General features: G+C 51.2%; 1 protein-coding gene across 2 annotated transcripts in view; it reads left to right on the top strand.

Moving 5' to 3' along the window:
- Positions 1–17,922, top strand: part of MORN5 (MORN repeat containing 5) — a 33,467-nt gene extending 15,545 nt beyond the window's left edge. Inside the window, exon 4 of one of the 2 annotated variants that reach the window (XM_027104960.1) lies at positions 17,679–17,922. Coding sequence is in view for 1 of the 2 variants with exons in the window: in XM_027104959.1 (XP_026960760.1) it covers positions 17,679–17,758 (80 nt within the window). In the remaining variant the exon portion in view is untranslated. The remainder of the gene's footprint in view (positions 1–17,678) is intronic. The other variant, XM_027104959.1, reaches the window with a different exon arrangement.
- The last annotated feature ends 1,163 nt before the right edge of the window (positions 17,923–19,085 follow it).

The following is a 19,085-nucleotide window of genomic DNA, read 5'->3' as shown; positions in this document are numbered from 1 at the left end:
CAGAACACACACAGACTCACACTCACGTATGTATTCTTACATGAGATGTGCTATGATAGTTTCTATTCAGTTTTTTTTTTTTTTGTATTACATGAAGCATGTGGGATCTTAGTTCCCTAACCAGGGATCGAACCCGCACCCCCTGCATTGGAACCGCGGAGTCTCAACCACTGGACACCCAGAGAAGTCCATATTTTCTATTCCGTTTTTTAAAATGATGGTTGCTATGCACTAAATTGATTTCACAGCCTTCTTAAGGGTCAGGACCATTGTTCTAGGCAGCCTTCCCTGACCAACCCCTCCCTCCCCACCCCCCCGGCCTCCCTCCATCCTGTCTGTGTGAGATGTCCCTCCTCTGTGCTCCCACAAGCCTCATAGCACTTAGCCCATGACAGTAGAAGAATCTCTATTTGCCTGTCTTCCCCACTAGACTAAGAGCTTCTTGAGGGCGGGGACCGTGTGTCTGTGTCTGATTCAGCCCTGGGTGTTCTGCACCTCACACGGGTCCCACAAGTTGGAGGTGATTCATCGTTTGTGAAAGAAAAGCAGGCAGGCGGGCAGAGGACCTGCCTACAAGTCCCTCAGATTCTTCAACAAATTATACAAAATTCAGTCCCCGGCACATAATAGACAACTTATTTTCAATAATAAATATAAGCCATTATATTTCTCTGCACCTCCAAGTTTGTATTTCTCTGCACCTCCAAGTTTGTAAAGCTTAAGCATTAGAGATCTCAAACCAGTGGCTCTCGAGCCAGAATTTTTGTTTGGCTGGCCCCTTGTTTGAAACGGCATGGGTTTGGGCACCAACAGGGGGCAAGCACTGCCCAGGTTTCCACCACTCCCTGCTGTCTGACCCCCATTAGCACCTGTCATTGTTTGTCCCGGTCGGGGGGGGGGGATCACGCCATGCCGCACCTTGCAGGATCTTAGTTCCCCAACCAGAGACTGAACCCCGGCCCACGCAGTGAAAGCACCGAGTCCTAACCACTGGACCGCCAGGGAATTCCCAGCATCTGTCATTTCTTTAAGGTACCCCCCTTAAAGCCTTTGAGCTTACGACCCCTGCATCTCCTGGGACTCTACATGCATCCTGTGAGCTGGGAATGGGTGTGTCCTGAGATGAGGAATCCAGGTCAGGGAGTGATGAATGACAGACTGGTGATGGTGAAGCTGGAATTCTAACCCACTCCCGTCTTCCTACAAGTCCTGTGGTCTTTCCACTCCACTCTGATGCTGCCTCTGTTGGGACCATAAAACCATAAAAGACAGCAACTCAGTGTAGGCAATATTGCAATTAAGACAGCAGACACAAAACAAAACAGAGACTGAGTTAGGAGCTCCCTCCCGCAGGAGGCTTGAGAGCGGGAAGAGGTCAGAGAGACAGCGTGGTGTGGTGGAGAAATGCCCAGGACCTAGAATACACACATCCGGCTGTCCTCTGGTCCCGGATCCACCACTGGCCAGCTAGGTGGCCATGGGTAGCTTACTTCTTGTCTCCTCTTGGAGCTGTTTCCTCATCTGTAGAATGAGCGTTATAGTAGTACTTAATCTGGAGGAATTGTGGTTAGAAAAGATGGAGTTAAGTAAGCAAAGTACATAGCACAGCACCCAGCTCAAGGCACGTGTCCGGTGATCGGTAGTTGAGGCTGTTATCACTGTACTGATTACTGACTCAGGCTGGGGGAGAGAGAGGAGAGTAAGCCCTGGGGTTTGTTAAGATTTCTCTAGGTGTTTGAGAGAGGGGAAGGCTCTGAGGGGACATGTGATTGGACGTGCTAGGTCTCTCTGCCTCCTCAGGGTTTTGCTGGGGAAATGAAATCCTGCTGAAACTCCGGGGTCTGGAGACTTGATTACGGGGTTCAGAGTGCCAGTCTACCTTTCACCCCCCTGTCTCTTCCCACCCCATGGTCCAACCCAAGCAGACTAGCTGCCCTCCATCGATCAACATGGCTCTATCCTCACGTCGTATGTTCCCCCGCTGCTGAGAATGCCCTTCCCCCTCTCTCCCCCCTATCACAGTCCTCATCTCTCCATGCTCAGCACACAACAGAAGGCCATGGTTCACCTGCAAGCCCGGAAGAATGGCATGCAGCTTCACCTGCCCATCCACAGCTCAGGGTCACGAAGCTGGGGAGGCTCCTTACCAGACCCTCGCTAAGTGCCTTACCTGCTGATCTCTGCTCTTCCCAGCATCCCAAGTGGGGAATTTTCAGGAGCCAGAGTTTGCAATGAGAAGATCTGGACTCAAATAGGTTAATAACTTGCTCCCAGTCACACAGCTGGCAACAGAGTCGAGTGGAACCCAACTCTGCCCAAACCCTCTTCTTTTCCTTCTTCTTGCCAACTTTGTGTCCTAGCTTATTCTTTCTTTTTGTATATATTTTTTAATTCATTTATTTATTTTTGGCTACGACTCTGCGTTGCAGTGTGCAGGCTTCTCATCGCGGTGGCTCCTGTTGTTGCAGAGCACGGGCTCTAGGCGCGCGGGCTTCAGTAGCTGTGGCACATGGGCTCAGTACTTGTGGCTCGTGGGCTCTAGAGTGCAGGCTCAGTAGTTGTGGCACACGGGCTCAGTACTTGTGGCTCGCGGGCTCTGGAGCTCAGGCTCAGTAGCTGTGGCGCACGGGCTTAGTTGCTCCGCGGCATGTGGGATCTTCCCGGACCAGGGCTCGAACCCGTGTCCCCTGCATCAGCAGGCGGATTCTTAACCACTGCACCACCAGGGAAGTCCCTGTCCTAGCTTATTCTTTACTCGGCATCTCCGCTCCCAGACAGGGCTGTGTCTCATTCACAGGTGCTCCTGCACCAAGCGTAGTTCCTGGTACCGGGGGGGAGCTCAGTGATGCTCTAAATGAATGAAAATGTCCATCTGAGAGTCTTGAGACAGGAACACCACAGCCCCCGAATGAGATGCTACCTTTTTTATAAAGGGTCCTTTACAGACTGTGGGCCAGCAGGGAAGCATTGGAAGACCTTTGGGATAGTTACCTTTAACATAGTGGGAAATTGGGAGATTAACTCTAACCCTTAGCCCTCCTACTCTCCCCTTTCGTTCCTCTCAGGAGGGATGTGCCTGAGCCGTGCTGGCAGTGTGTACATCTCTTCGAGTAGCTGTTGCTTGCCTCAACGTTACTATCAGGAATCATTTGCAAAATAACTGCACCACTAAGCCTTCCTCCCTCCCCGCAATTAATGACACCCCATGCGCGTGTCTCAGATGAAAGGCACATTATTAATATTCAAAGGAAAAAACGCTCGTAACCATTTTAACATATACAACTAACAATGAACTAAATTTGCTTTGTGGAAGACAGAGAGTGAGCATCCCAAATTAGTTTATGTAAAAGCTGAAATTCCTCCCCGAAAGGTCTCAGTACCATCCTCAAAGAATATCCTGATCATCAGAAATGCTGTCAAGATTCCCGCCAACATTATCCCCTTTGTTGTCTGAAATGTCGAATCAAGCACATCTGGCAAATGTCCTAGAGCTCACAAATCTTTCAAACAGCGTATAATTCCCAACGGTTAGAGAGAACGCCACCGCTTAATCGTGCTCCTCTTCAAAATAGCACCAACTTTCCTTCAATCAGAAACAATGGCTTGGGCTTCTTAAAAATATCGCATACCAGTGATTATTTGCAGAGAGGGCCCCTTTGCGTTTGAACCTGTAGGTTTCAGACAGAATTTAAAATCAAGATCACGACCCTCGTTTGAATGTATGCTCGGGTAAAAGGACGATGGGAAGAAGCAGGGGTGTGAATCGGGGTCCAAAGAGTGACCTGGCCTGGGTGATCCGGAGTCTTTTGGAGGTGACAGCTGGCTCCACCAGGAGAGGATGAAGATGATAGGGGGGTGGGGTGACAGGTGGCACTGACTGAGCCTTGACCCTGCACCGGGCACTCAACTACAGGGGAGGGGTGTATTCGCATGATCCCTGTTTGACAAATGAGGAAACTGAGGCTCGGTGAAGTTAAAGAATTTCCCCAGAAAATTTGGCAGGAACTGGGATTCACACTTGGGCTCATCTGCCTCCAGAGATTTGCCTCTTTCCACTTTGCCCAGCCAACTCCAAGACTGTCTGTCCACAGAGGCCTGGGCAGGGAGCTCCCAGACGTTGGTGTTTATCTGCTCCCCACCCAACTTTACAAAGCTGCATGGTGAGCAGCTAGAAGTGAAAGACCACTTGGCCTTCTAAAGTTTTTCTGGTATTATTTAAACAGTTGAAAACTAAAAACATCCCAAATGTCCAGCAGGAGGGAACTCATTAAATAATATATGATATAGCCTCGGGAATTCCCTGGCGGTCCAGTGGTTAGGACTCAGTGCTTTCACTGCGTGGGCCCAGGTTCGATCCCTGGTCGGGGAACTAAGGTCCTGCGAGCTGCGTGGTACGGCCAAGTAAAAGATAATATATGATATAGGCTTACAATAAAATACAATGCAGCCATAAAATGGCAGTGAAGGAATGGACCTATTGATATACAAAGGTAGCCATAGTTTATTTCAGGTGAAAAAGCAGGGTAATAATAATAACCACCATTTACTGAGTGCTTTCTATGTTCCAGGCGCTGGTTTGAGCACTTTACATAATTTATTTTCTTTTACCTAGGAAATAGTTGTCTTTATTATTTCCATTTTATAGATGATGAAACTGAGGTGAGGTGAAATGCTTTGCCCAAAGTTACCCGGGTAATAGGTGGCAGGGCTGGAATTTGAATCCAGGTCTAGCTGACTCAGAGGTAAAGATGACATTTGAGCTGGTTCTGAATGAGAAGCTGGAGTTTAGTAGTGAAAGAAAGAAAGAACCAAGGGCCTTCCTTGTGGCCCAGAGACATAAAAATATCCAAGGAGTATAAGATGGCAGTAGTGGTTCTTTTTCCCTAGATAGTTCTCTGCCCACTTTGTCGCTCAAAATCTGGCCAAGGAACACGAGTCTTTCAATGCCACCAACAACCAAGACTCTTCTCGTCTTGAAGCCTCTGCCTCCACCTGACAGGTGAGAAAGCTGAGACCCAGAGAGGGAGGATGACGTGCCGGACCCCACACAGCCTGTCTGTGTTAGGGCTGGGGCAGGACCCACCTTCCCACCGCCAGCCAGGGCTCCTTCGGCAAACCCAGGCTGCCCCCCACCCTGCTTCCCCCGTGGTTTCTGCAAAATGGCCGAGCAAGTCTCCTGCCCCGCCCCCTCCCGCTGTCGTCTCTCCTCAAGACAAAAGGCAATTTACCCAAATGTTATAATCACCTGGAGGCTGGCACGCAGGGCCATGCCTGCCATATCTGCGGTACTGTTAGCAGCACCATAATGAAGGCTTTGTGGAGGGATAATATCACACTTGTAACTGCCAAAGAAAATGCCCACACAGATCACAGATCCCGGCATCTGCTTTAAGCAAAAGGGGTATGAAGGGAATTATAGTATCAAATGCCTTTACTGTGCCAGGGACTCGCCACATCCCAGCCCCCTGAGGAATGCATCATTATCCCTACTTGGCAGATGGGGAAACTGAGCCTCAGAGAACTTACTGACAGGAGCAGTTACTAAAGGGAGGAATCGGGACTTGAACCCAGGCGTCTCTGACACCAGAGGCCACACTGTGAACTGATAGGAACCTCTCTGAGAGTCTGGCAAAGCTGTGGACCTTCTTCTCCCCAGAGAGAAGCCACCCCCCTCCCCTACAGAGGGTGGGATCGGCCCGTCAAGGCCCTTTTGCTCTAGGAATGACAGCCTGCCCTGCCTTGTGCCCCTCCCTGACCTGCGGGAACCGCCCCCTGCCTGACTCTTTTCCCAGTTCCAATTCCAAAGGCCCTGGAAATTCCCTTTCCAGCCATTGTGCCCACAGGACTCTGACAGCAATACATCCCCCACCCCCCACAGCAGCCTCCTGGAAGCATCCAAAGGATACAGCTTCCCCCTCCGTGGCTGGAGTCCACCCGAGCCAGCACCCCGTGGTTTGTTTCGTCTCCTTTAATAGAAGTGGATGCGAGGCCAGCGCCCAGGGGGCAGGAGCCTCATCTCGCTTCCTCAGCCCACACGCTGGAACCCAGGGCAGCTGGCTGAGAGCCCTGCTCAACCTCAGGTCCAGGAGAGGCAGGCAGGCTTACAGGCCGGCCCCAGGGACTCTGCCAGATCTGCCCTCAGACCCTGGCTCTGCCATTGGCCGGCTGTGTGATCTCAAGCTGGTCTCTTAACTTCTCTGAGCTTCGGTTTCCTCATCTGACAAGTGGGGGTGGAACTATGACCTTCCTTCCAGGATTGTGGTGAGTGTTATTGAGATGATGCAGGGGATGCAGTGAGAGCAGTGCCCAGCCCATGAGGAGCTTAAGGCCTGTCACAGATAACAGTTGGGATTATTTTATATCCCAGGGACTAGTGCTGGTTGAGATGCAGGGGCCTCCTTAACTCCATGCCCCAAAGGGAGGAGCCAGAGTGACCTTGGCAAGCTGCCCTCTGGCCTCCTCCCACCTGCTTTTAATGCCAATTTCAAAACTGGGCTGGAGGCGGGCAGTCCCCTGATCTCTCTAGCCCGCCTTTGGCACTGTTCTGGATGTGTTCCCATCATCCTCAGCATTTCTTATTCATCTGGAGCCTCAGACCCTCTAGGATCCCTCCAGACGCGGGCCCTCACTGATCCCCTGTGGATACCAGGGTCTCACCTGGGGCCACCTCAGTGCCTGCCACCTCCCCAAACCAGTGCAGGGTCGGGGGTGGGGAGAGATGCATAAACAGTCACAGGACCCGGGATGGGCACTCTCTGGACGGAAGCCTAGAGCCTAAGTGTTCAAAAGGCTGCAGAGAACCTGCAGAGAACCTGCCCCTCAAAATATAGGTCAGAAAGTAACATAACAGAAACCATTAAAAAAGTACATGGAAGGAAGTCCAAAATAAGTCTATATTCTCCATGATGTTTATATTAATGTTTAATGTGGAATATCAGATTTGAGATTCTTTTTTTAAAAATAAATTTATTTTATTTATTTATTTGTGACTGGGTTGGGTCTTCGTTGCTGCGCACGGGCTTTCTCTAGTTCCAGTGAGCAGGGGCTACTCTTCATTGCAGTGCGCGGGCTTCTCATTGCGGTGGCTTCTCTTGTTACGGAGCATGGGCTCTGGGCACGTGGGTTCAGTAGTCGTGGGTCACGAGCTCCAGAGTACAGGCTCAGTAGTTGTGGCGCATAGGCTTAGTTGCTCTGCGGCACATGGGATCTTCCCGGACCAGGGATCGAACCCATGTCCCCTGCATTGGCAGGCGGATTCTTAACCACTGCTCCACCAGGGAAGTCCCAGATATGAGATTCTTTCTCCAAAAAACCGGGAGTGCCCTGCTTTGCTGGTGCCAGGAGTCAGAAGCACAGTGTGCTGGGGGAGCACAGAGAAAACGGTGTGTCCCAAGTCAAGTTGATGTTCTGGAAAAGGTGGTGTTTGGCTAGGCTTTAAAGTTTGAGAGGTGGATTTTGCTGCCTGGAAAGGAAGGGAAAACATGAGCAGAGGCACAGAGATGCAGGGGCCTGGGTACTCAAGATGGAGCACCTGAGACCCACTACTGTGTTGGGAGACAGAGGAGTAGTCAAGGAAGGCCTCCCTTAGGCAGTGATGGACAGAGTAGGCTTTGATGGGTGTGTAGGAGTGTGTCTGAGCTGGGCATTCAAAGCAGAGGGACACAGTGTGGGCTGGAGAGAGGCTTGAATGTCAGGTTAGGGAGCTTAGCTTCAATCCTTCAGACAGTAAAGACGTAGTAGTTGCAGAAAGATTTTTCAGGGAAGTCTGTAGTGGCTGAGGGCTGCAGCTCTGGAGATAGACTTGGCTATGAACCTGTACCCCCTTATTAGCTGAGTGAGCTGGGACATATAACTCCATCTCTCTGAGCCTCAGAGCCCTCCCCTGTGAAACGGGATAATAACACTGACTTTGGGGCTTCCCTGGTGGTGCAGTGGTTGGGAGTCCGTCTGCCAGTGCAGGGGACACGGGTCTGAGCCCTGGTCCGGGAGGACCCCACGTGCCACGGAGCAACTGAGCCCAAGCGCCACAACTGCTGAGCCTGCGCTCTAGAGTCCGTGTGCCATGACTGCTGAAGCCCGCGCGCCTAGAGCCCATGCTCCTCAACAAGAGAGGCCACTGCAACAGGAGGCCCCCACTCGACACAACTAAGGAAGGCCCACGTGTAGCAGCGGAGAACCCAGCCAAAAATTAATTAATTAATTAATTTTTAAAAAAAATCTTTAAAAAATAATAACACTGACTTTGCAAGATTGCTGTGAGGATTAAGTGAGTTCTAGTCTGAGTTCCGTAGGTCCTTAACATCCTAACATCCCTCCTGGCCATCCCCACTGTCCCAGCCTTAATTCTGCCCCCAGCATCTGCCACCTGGAGGACAGGCCCAAGTGCCAGGCCCGTCCCTGTCAGTCCATTGTCCACACGCAGCTGGAGAGCAGGGGCAGAAGGGAGCAGAGGGTCAGAGCAAGGGCCGACCGAGTGACCTTGGCCTCAGCACTTGGCTTCCCAGCGCTGCCTGTGTACAGCGGCCAGGCATCACAGACATCTTTAGTGAACACAAATGCAATTATGACTGCTTGAAAAATAAAAGTGGGAATCAGGGAAACAAGAAGAATAGCAATATAGATGGTGTTGGTGACTTTGCACCCTCCCCTACTTAGCACACACCTGCTCTGGAGTGAGTGTGGGAGATGTGAATCAGTTGGTCTGCGTCCCTGTGCACCTCCTGTTGTGTGAGCACCTTGCCACACACAGGCTGATGCTAGTATTTAAGGATGTGTATTTTTTTTTTTTTACCAGTAGGGCCCATAAACACAGGCCAGCTATGCATCTGGACCTCAACAGCAGGAATAACTCTCTGTCCCAATAGTGTCAGAATCCCAATAGTACGACACTTAGTGAGACGTCCTTCTCCAGTCTGGGGCTTTCCTAAGAGATTCCCAAAGGTCATTATGACCGTGGGCACTTTTCCCTTTACCCACCAACTGGAGCATCTGCAATGCCACCTGAGACACCAACTGTGCACGTAACAAAGGTGGTATGAGAATTGCATGAGATCAGGCATGGAAAGTACATGCATGTGCCCGGCACATGGACCTGATCCCAGCTCACCATGTTCGTTGCCCAGACTCACCCTCCCCCGGTCACAGCCCGATCCAGCCCTAGGTCTGACCTCGAAGGTCTCAACCCAATGGTTTCAACATATTAAAACAGAATGTAGCCACGCTCCCATATTAAATGTAATTTTTTGCTGTTAAAACTTCGAAAGGATTTTTCAGACTTTGCTTGGTAGATGGTGTGACTGCAAGACTTTAACAATTGGCTGTGATTTCTTGAGAGCCATGTACACACTGGAGAATTCTTGACAAATGAGGAAACCAAGCCTACGAATTGATTTCAAGTGTAATAACATTGTTTTGATTTCTAAATTTAATAATTAATTCAGGCTTTATGCATTAATTATAACATTTATTAATTTCAGTGTTGCAGTTTCTCTTTCTGTGTTTCAGAGTCAGTCATTTTTTCCCATGTCTCTTACAGTGGAATAGGCCTTGACGAGCTTGTGGGTGCTGGGCCCTGCCCCTCTAGTTCCCCGTGGGTGAAGCAGCCTGGCCTCACCACACCCACCCCTACCCCCTGGAGACCTCCACCCACCCAGCCCAGAAGATGCTCCTTTACAGGGAAAGCAAGAGCAGCCCCGGGCCTCCCTTCCTGCCCAATGGTGGTCTCTGCCTGGGCAGCCACCTGTCAGTCAATATTGGCAACGCTGTGGCCTTGGCCTCTGGCCACACCTCTGCCAGCAAAGTTCAAAGCCTCTTTGCAGGAGTTGGGACAGGGATGGCCCGGCATTGGGTGCCGCTTTCACCCCTGCATTTGCACAGAGGGTGTGGCCGGGCTTTGGGGACTGCACCTGCCCACAGCCTGGGGTGCCAGGTTTGCCATGCACCTCTCGCCCCAGCCACAGTTCACACAGGAGCCGTCTGAGAGCGCGCTGGCCTTGACCCCAGGAAGAGAGGGCAGCCCTCACGGCAGAGCTCCTGCCCTGGAGCCTGGCGTGACCTGGCGTTCTGGGTGCGCGCCGGGCTGTCACTGCAAGCTGCACGCCTCCTCCCTTGACATCTGATCACACACGCACAGACTCAGACGCTCACACACCGCCTGCCACTCACCCAGCCACACACCGCGTGTCACACGCAGGCTGAGGGTCCCCATACGGGCGCACTCTCTCTTCACCACTTACACACTCACGGCACACCGATGCACACTTGCACACATTCATGCTCACACTTGGGTAGATTCCCACACTTCGACGGAAACACGCCCACTTGTGCCCGTGCACACACAGCCTCATCAAGTGTGACCTTCACACCAGCACTCTGTGCCCTTCCCCTCCCCGCTGCTGGAATGAGGTGGGGAGACGGTTCGCACCCCAAGCCTTGGTTTCCTCGTCCTGACTGGGGCCAATGCCTTTTACTCGCTGAGAAGAGGACGGACGTGCCCCCTTTCCACAGAGCCCTGTGCTTCCCGGGTGCTCGGCCAGTGTGACCCTCATCCCCTCTCCCGAGGCTGGACACCTTGACTCACCTGGTCTCCTCCCTTTCCCTGTCCCCACCCGAGGCTCCCGCACGCCAGGTGGGCGCTGCAGGTGTGCTTGGCCCAAAGGCGTGCCATGAGCTAGCGACATCTGGCCTGCGGGTGCCTGATGACCTGAATCAGCCCGTTTGCCCTCTCTGTGCTCGCCTGCCCCAAGCTGCCCCTCGCTCTGAATAAAAGCACTAGTTGAGCTGCGGCTCTTGATCCTTGTGTAAAGACCTCCACCTCCCCAGCGCCTCCCTCCGCCCCCACAGGGAACCAGAAGTTCCAGGGCTGCTGAGTTCCTTAAGAACACCCCCTTGAAGGTACCCAGTTTGGGAATTAAAGGCCCATCGAAATGATGATCCGAGCTCACACTTCCTGGGTACCCACCTAGGGCCGTTCAGCCCCGCCAGTCCCCAGTCTGCCCTCTGCCGGAGGTCTGGTTAAACCCACTAGACAGACAAGGAGCTGGCTCAGAGAGGGGCAGTGACTTGTCCAAGATCACCCAGCAAGATGGCGGCAGGGCTCACAAAGGACCCTGAACTCCCTCCAGCCTATGCTGTGCAGTCGCAGGGGCCCTTAAGTCCCATCTTGCAAAGACAGCTTCTGGCTTTCTTTGGTTTTGGGCATTTCCTGCGCCCCAGGCACTGTGCTAAGCACTTTTCGGGAATGACCTCAGTTGATCCTCCCAGGAAACCTTCCAGGCAGGCACCTCCGCAGATGAGGAAATGACACCCAGAGAGGTGCGAGGCCATCTGCCCAAGGTCTCTGAGCTAGTGGCGGCCGAGCTCCAAAGCTCGCGCCCTTAACAACTGTGCCACACCGCCTCCCTGCCAGCCATCAGGGGAGCCAACATTGTGTTGCATGTGCCGTCCGACTTTCAGGACTCTTCTTCCGCCAGCACTGCACCGACCTGCAGGCTGCACGAATGACACTCTCCGTGACCTGGGCCCTGCTTGGTGGCCTGTGCGGGCCTGCCCCTCCCACCCTCACCGTGGGGCCCCAGGCCAGCCAGGGCTTTGAGCTTCCGGAGCGTGGCTCGCGCCCAGGTGTGAGCCCAGACAACCCATCCTCCCCATGTGGTGGGGCTGCTCGGTCCTTGGCCTCGAGACAGGAAAGGAAACAGCGGCTGGTGGCCTTGGCGCCGCCCTTGGCCTTGGCCCCGCCCTTGGCCTTGGCCCCGCCCTTGGCATGTCTGCTTTGCCCTCTCAGCTCTGTTGGCTGAGGGTGGGGAAGAAATTCTTCCCCCTTTTTCTAAATCCCACAGAGCAAACTTATTACTTTTATGTCCCCAAAGCTTACATTTCTTTATTCATTCATCCATATTAAATAAGTATATTTAATATACTTATTAAATACTTTTCAAGTGCTGGATCTGCGCCGGGCTCTGAAGAGTGAATTGATCATGGTGACCATGACCATGACCGCAGACTGGGTCAGGGAAGGTGACATCCAGGCAGGGCCCATGGTGGCAGAGGACGGCCAGGGGGACACACATTCATCAGGTGCCTGAAGCTGGGGCTGTGATAGGCCTGAAAGGAAACCATGATCATGCAGGCAGCCCTGCTTCCTGACCACACCATCTTTAATGCGCTGTGTATTTCTACTTCTTTGACAGAAATCCTAGAAAAACTCATCCATGTTACATTGGGTGTGTTGAAAGAATTAATGTGTCAAACGTACACGTTTAAAATATATTGCAGTTGTTATACTCATGTTTAGGTCTTTCTTCACTTTTATATTCACTAAGGTCCAGAAATGGGAAGTACCCTGGGCCTCTCTTGAGCTCTGAGAGGCCCTGAACCTGAACCAGGTCCTGAAAGGAAGGGTGTCCCCCGCTCCCTGGAGCAGCTTGTACAAAGGCACGGGGGCACTGAACACATGCCTGTGGGCGACTGTGTTACGTCAGGGTAGCTGCATTTCACAGCCGGGGAGGGAGGCAGGCTGGAAAGTTCTTAAGGTCCAGGCGAAGGAGTGGGGAGCCTTCACAGGGAAAGCTTCTCAGTTGGGTGGCCTATGGTCAGATTCGGGGGTCTCTCTTGCTGCAAGTTCCTTTTCTTCTCTGTAAGAAGCCCAGCTCTCCTAGTGATGGGTGAGATTCATTGGGGGCAGCAGGGGAGGGGATGCAGGAAGCAGCGAGGTCACTTCCAAAGCTTGAGAACCAGAATAAAGAAATCTCTGTGCCCCAAGAGCAGACAGATTAAGCCACAGAGTGCCTGGGTCAACCCTCTGGGTCTCAGTCCCCTCTGTCCCCCAGGACCAGGCACAGGGCTGGCCACAGGATTGAGCTTGTTGACTTAATCGTTCATTCATTCATTCAACAGATGTGGGCTAAGCACTCCTGTGTGCCAGACACTGGTCTGATGATGCCACAGTGAAGAAGCAGACAAGGCCCTGGTTTCATTGGAGCTTGTAATGTGGATGGGGAGACAGACAACATGTAAATAAACAAGAAAATTGCAGCAAGAGGCATACGCCCTGAAGGAGATAAAATGAACACCGGATATCAGGGATCACTGAGAAGTGACATTTGAGATGAGACGTGAATGCCAAGAAATAGGTGTCAGGAATGTTTGTTGATAGCAATCAAAGACAAATCAGAAGGCAACAGACTTATTCCAGACTTCAACTGGCAAAGCAGTTGTTGGTTGCCTACGGCACGCTGGGTCCAGTGGTCAACAGGCAGACATAGTCTCTGCATTAAGTTTACAGCCCAGTGGGAGAGAAAACTATGTAAGGAAATCTGCAAGTAAGTGTAGGCTCATAAATTTTTTTATTGAATGAAAGATTCTTTAAGTTCTATAGTGCTTTACAATTTTCAAGTTTCATACATATGATTTCATATAATCCCATAATAACCCCTTCCCCCCCCCCACCCCTGTATGGCCCCCTCCTCCCTTCCCTCTCCCCACTGGTAACCACTAGTTTGTTCTCCATATTTGTGTAGAATCATAAATTGTGAAGTGCAGGGCCCAGGACAGAGGAAAGGGCGTGAAGGACTTTATTTTGGATGGTTGGGTATGTGAAAAGGTTTCCACTCCTCTTGGAGAACATGATCATCTCACCTTTTACAGAGCACACTGGATTTTCAGGCATTTTTAAAAATAAACATTTTATTTGAGTACAATTTCAGATATACAGAATTATTGAAAAGATAGTACAGAGAGTTCCCACTATACCCCACATCCAGTGTCCCTATTATTAACATCTTACATTGTACCATGCATCTGTCACAATTAATGAACTAATATCGATACATTTTTATTAACTAAATAAAAATAACTAAAGCCCATACTTCATTCAGATTTCCTCCATCTTTCCTTAATGTCTCTTTTCTGTTCCAGGATCCCACCCATGACACCACATTACATTTAGTTGTCACTTCACCTTAGGATCCTCTTGGCTGTGAGAGTTTCTCAGACTTTCCTTGTTTTCGATGACACTTTTGAGGAGTACTGGTCGAGTGTTTTGTAAAATGTCCTTTGATTGGAATTTGTCTGATGGTTTTCACATGATTCGACCGGGGTTGTGGGTTTGGGGGAGGAAGACCACAGAGGTAAGGGCCATTTTCATCATATCAAGGCTATACACTATCCACAGGGCTTATCACTGCTGACGTTGACCTTGATCACTTGGATGAGGTGTGTTTGTCAGGTTTCTTCATTGAAAAGTTACTCTTTTTTTGGTTCTTTACCCCCTTCCTATACTGTCTTTTTTACGAGGAAATCCCTATGCAGCCCACATCTAAGGAATAGGGAGTTATGCCCCATCTCCTTGACGGCAGACTATCCACATAAATTGTTTGGAATTCTTCTGCGCAGGAGATTCGTCTATTCTCCAACTTTTATGCATTTTTACCAATATTTTTTTACTTTTTAGAAATTCAAGAACCCTACTGGTGTTTCTAGGAACCTAGAAACATTTTGCTTCATTTACTAAAATGCATGAAATTACCAAGGCAATAAATTAGAGGGTAGGAAAAAAGCCAATGATTATTTTTATTTTCTATTGCGGATACACATTAATGAAAGATTTGGGAAATACCAAAAAGAGAAGAACCTCTCTAGCCCCACTGCTCAGAGCTGACCGTGATTCACGTTCAATTTATTATTTTTAATTTTTCTTCTGTGCACAATTTTTACACAGATTATACTGTCTATGGAATTTTGTTTCTTACCTCCGTCCATCTTTTTTTTTTTTTTTTGCTTATTATAATATCAGAAACGTTCCTCCTATGTTGCTATACAGACTTCCTAACCATATTTTTTCAGTGGCTGCTAAATTCTCATGTGGCACATGGTGTCTCCCACCCGCCCCCCAAACTTAGCAGTATGCCTGGCACATAGTCAGTGTTTAGAAATTATTTGTTAAATGAATGAATATACAACAAAGTAATCATCCTCTTGTTTTTAGAAGCATAGGTTATTTCAGTTTTCTTGATTCTAAATAGTACCGAGACAAATAGATTATTCCCATAACATCCCAGGGTGGAATTACTGGGCCAGTGGGGGCCAAAAGTTTTCAAGATAAATGCACCAAACCAGAAATCTCCCTCCCCTTCCTCTGAACCACCGGCAATTGTGCCGAGGGTAATAATTTACAATTGATTAAAGAGTTTGCGGGGTGTTTTTTTCCCCATCTTTTTTTCCCCTCCTCTCCCCCTCTCGTCCTGCCGAAAAAGGGGGAAAATTATCCTAGAAGGTGAAGATGTTCTCAGACAATCATATTAACATATTCCAACAATCGCAATTTGCAAAATAGTAATCACAACTGCCGGGATCTGGGAGGCATTAATCAAAGCTGCAGGTTTAATTCCATTTTAAATATTGATGAAATGTGCTTGGGCAGCCTCACCCTGGCGTGGCAGGGACAGGGGAGCCGCCTCGCGGCACAGGGGAGGTGGAGGGGAGGGTTGGGGAGCAGCTGCTGGGAGGGGAGGCATCTGTCATTCAAATTGGTGACTGAGCGGCCAGGTAGAGAGTGAAAGGGGTAGTGAAGAGGGCTGTTAAGTCCATTGCTGTCAATTTGTAACCATCAGGGAGGGGCCTGAGGACTGGTTCAGCACAATAAACCCAGTTGGTCTGGTTTCAGGGTTACCACTGAAGAGGTTGCAGCTGCACTGATTCGAATAGCCCGGAGACTTCAGAACTGTAATTATCAACCAGGCTGCTCTCGGTGTGGCAAAAGTGCGCTTCACCAGCACTTAACTCCTTGTGTGCCGCCGCTCTCCCCGCCCACCATCCCCCCCCAACCCCCCGGGGTTGACAGCCAGGTGCGGATTCCCCCGCAGCCTCCCCGGGGAAACTGAGGCCCACCGGCTGCTGAGGGCAGTCCTCAGAGGCCAGAGCGTGCAGGCAGAGAGCCTTTCTCCTGAGGTCACAGACAAAGAACTAATGGAGGGGGGGGCTTACGGAGGAGGCCAGCTCTGTGGGGCAGCCTCGCCTTCTGGCACCGTCGGGCCTGCCCTGGGGTGAAAAGTCAGGCTCTGGGGTCTGATGAGCCTTGGCTTAAATTCCGCTGGCCATGGACACGAGGTAAGGCTCGTCCTCTGTAAAGTGGAGGTAATCTTTCGTACCCTACTGGGCTCTCACAAAAAACTCAGATCGACGTTTGTAAATTACAGAGCGCACAGTAGGCTGACAATAGCCTTGTCTCCCTGGGCCGGGGAGTGGTGCTGTCACAGAAGAGGAAAGGGCTCCTGGCAGGCGTCTCTGGTTCGGAGGGTAGGCTATCTCAGGCCCTCTGCGTTTCAGCTCAAAGGAGTGTCTTTTATGTCTAGCTTCTGCCATTTGGTACCCAAGGAGGATGAGTAATTCCATACTCCCACCGCTCGAGAGGGAGGCACTGAGCTAGGCAGGGGGTGAGGGTAGGAATCAAGAGACTCTGGTGCTGCGCCCTGAGGACAGCTGCTCGAGGGCAGGGGTTTGGGCCGGGGCTCTTTATCCCCAGGAAGAGGGAAGGCAGGAACGAGGGAAGGACCGCAGGCAGGCATTGCGGCGCTGGGGAGAAAAACATGGGCTTCGCTGGGAGTGTTGCGGAATGAAGTATGTGCACGGCTCCGTAACACTCCTCCTGGAATATAATCCCAGAGAAATTCTCCCACGTATCCACGAAGGGATGGACCCAAGAACGTTTGTCCCAGCGTCATCCCCGGTCACCGGAGGTGGAGGCAACCTGCGTGCCCACCCCTGGGAGGATGGGTAGTACGACATGACGGAAGCCCACCATGGAATATTAGGCAGCAGTCAGGAGCAAAGAACTAGATGTCCGCGTCGCAACAAGAATAGATCTTGAAAATGTAGTGTTGAGTGAAAAAAGTGAGGCACGATGAAATTCACAGCACAATGCCATCTATGTAAATTGAAACCACATTCGCACACAAAACAACAGCACATATTTTACAGAGCTACGTGCATTTTTAGGGTATATATCCCGCCATTGGAGTGGGTCTCTGTCGTGGTGGGGGGAGCGGCTGGGTGTGGCTTTGGAGGATAAAGGGGAAAAATGAAAATAGAGTCAGCCCTCAGAGGGGCCTGGCACAGAGAGTGTGCTGTGGACTAAGGGATGTGTCCCACTCAACTCTCTCTCTCTGAGGTTTAAAAACAGCACAGGCCTTGTACTCAGACAGCCCCGGTGCTCAAGTTCTGGGCTCTCCCACGTACCAACACTGTGGCTGTGGACTAGCGACTCATCCTCTGAGCCTGTTAGTCCGTCCACAGAAAGGTGGGCTTGCTGCCATCGGGTGGTCATGAGGATTAAGTTAAGGGAGATAAATGCATGTGGGCCTACAGGACCCCCAGATCCTCCTCTCCTCTCCCCACCGAAAGGACCTGGGCAAACGGAGGGTGTCAGCCCCCTGGGAAACCACAGGTTCTCTGAAGCGTCCAGAATGGAAAGCCCAGAAAAGAAACGAAGGCCTCGACCGGCTGTCCCGGGGGTGACATTGGTGGATGTCACACTGGGCACGGGCCCAGCTCAGAGCGGCCCATCCATGTCGTGCCTGGCTCCGTCAGCAAGGTCCACCTCCAACATGCACCCCAGCCCCAAGACCCCGCCTGGGGGCTCCCGGCGCAGGGCATGACCGCCTCTCCCTCTTCCTCTCTTGCAGATGATGACGAGCACGAGTGGATCATCCGGACGTGTCGGAAGGGCTGGGACGAGACCATGGGTCCTAAGCCCAAGCCGTGAGCGCTAAGCCCCCTCAGTCACAAGCTTCCTTCTGTGCCCCTGGCATTGGCTGGCCCAGGGAGCAGGCTGTAGTTTTAGAACCTGGCTTTTGACTCGGGAATAAAAGCTTTCTGCCATCAGTGGCCCTAAGTGTACTTTCCTTAGACTATTTCTTGGAGGGGGACCCTCACTCCACCTGCATCACAAACCTGGGCAAAATTGTGAACTAGCTCTTCCTGGGCCCCACCCTAGTACCTGCTAATCAGAATCGCTGAGACTGGGGTCTAGCAGTTTGCATTCTCAGGTATTTCTTACGCATATGGAAGTTTGAGAGCCATCACCTTATAATGGTAGACAAATGTAATTGAATGAGCAACTCGTGTGCGGGCAGTGTGGTTATGTTATCTCAGCTCCACACAACAGCCTTGTAAGAAAGGGCTTAGCATTACCTTTTAGAGATGGGAAATCTGAGGTTCAGAGAAACTAAGTGACCTGCCCTAGGTCACACGGCATTTGAATCCAAGTCTTCCTGAAGGTAAAGCCCAGCTGCTTTTTGTTTGTTTGTTTGTTTGTTTACTACAAGCTGCCTGCCTTACCAGTCTTGATTTCACAGGGCAGTAGGACAGGATGACTGTGCCCAGGCTCACAGCTGCTATCTTCCTGTAAGCCCAGAAACGATTACCCAGGACTGCCTCTTCCTCTCGGAAGCGTCCCTATCTGAGCCTCCTACCCTAAGCACGGAATCGGTGGGGTGCCACAGACAGAACGCAGCTTCGGCATCATACACACCTGGGTGTGAATCCCAGCTGCATCACAGGGTATCACACAACCTTGGGCAAGTCACCTCACTTCTCTGAGCTTCAGTCTCCTCATTTGTAAAATGTATGATGATGCTTAAACCCATAGGGTAGCTATGTGGATTGAATGAAATAATACAATAAAGGAGCTGGCTCTTAGCAGGTATTCAATACCGCTTGCTGTAAAAACTAATCCGTTAGCTGTGCATACAGAGTAATTATTCCTCAGAATCACCCCCAGGGATCTCACGTGTCAGCTGAAAACGTTCCAGGACTGTACCTGGGCCACAAGCAGCCTGGATCACCTGGATCTTTGCGTAGCTTTCCCTCCTTAGAGGCTGCGAACCCTGCAGCCCCCTGCGCCTTGTCCCCTGGCTCACCAAGGGCTGCTCAGGAGAGGGAGTCGGGCCTGGGAGGGCTTTGCCAAGGTCGCAAGGGCAGGAAGCTAGCCTTTGATCTAGGGCCCCATGAGCGGCCTGCTGAGCCAGGAGTCAAGGGAGACCTGGGCCCGCTCAGCTGCGACACAGGGATGGGGGATCACCTTTCCCCGC

This window comes from Aethalodelphis obliquidens, unplaced genomic scaffold (assembly GCF_003676395.1).
Source record: "Aethalodelphis obliquidens isolate GAN/ISIS:26980383/991018 unplaced genomic scaffold, ASM367639v1 scaffold7, whole genome shotgun sequence".
In the NCBI taxonomy this organism is placed as follows: domain Eukaryota; kingdom Metazoa; phylum Chordata; class Mammalia; order Artiodactyla; family Delphinidae; genus Aethalodelphis; species Aethalodelphis obliquidens.
This window is presented reverse-complemented; position numbering and strand designations above follow the sequence as displayed.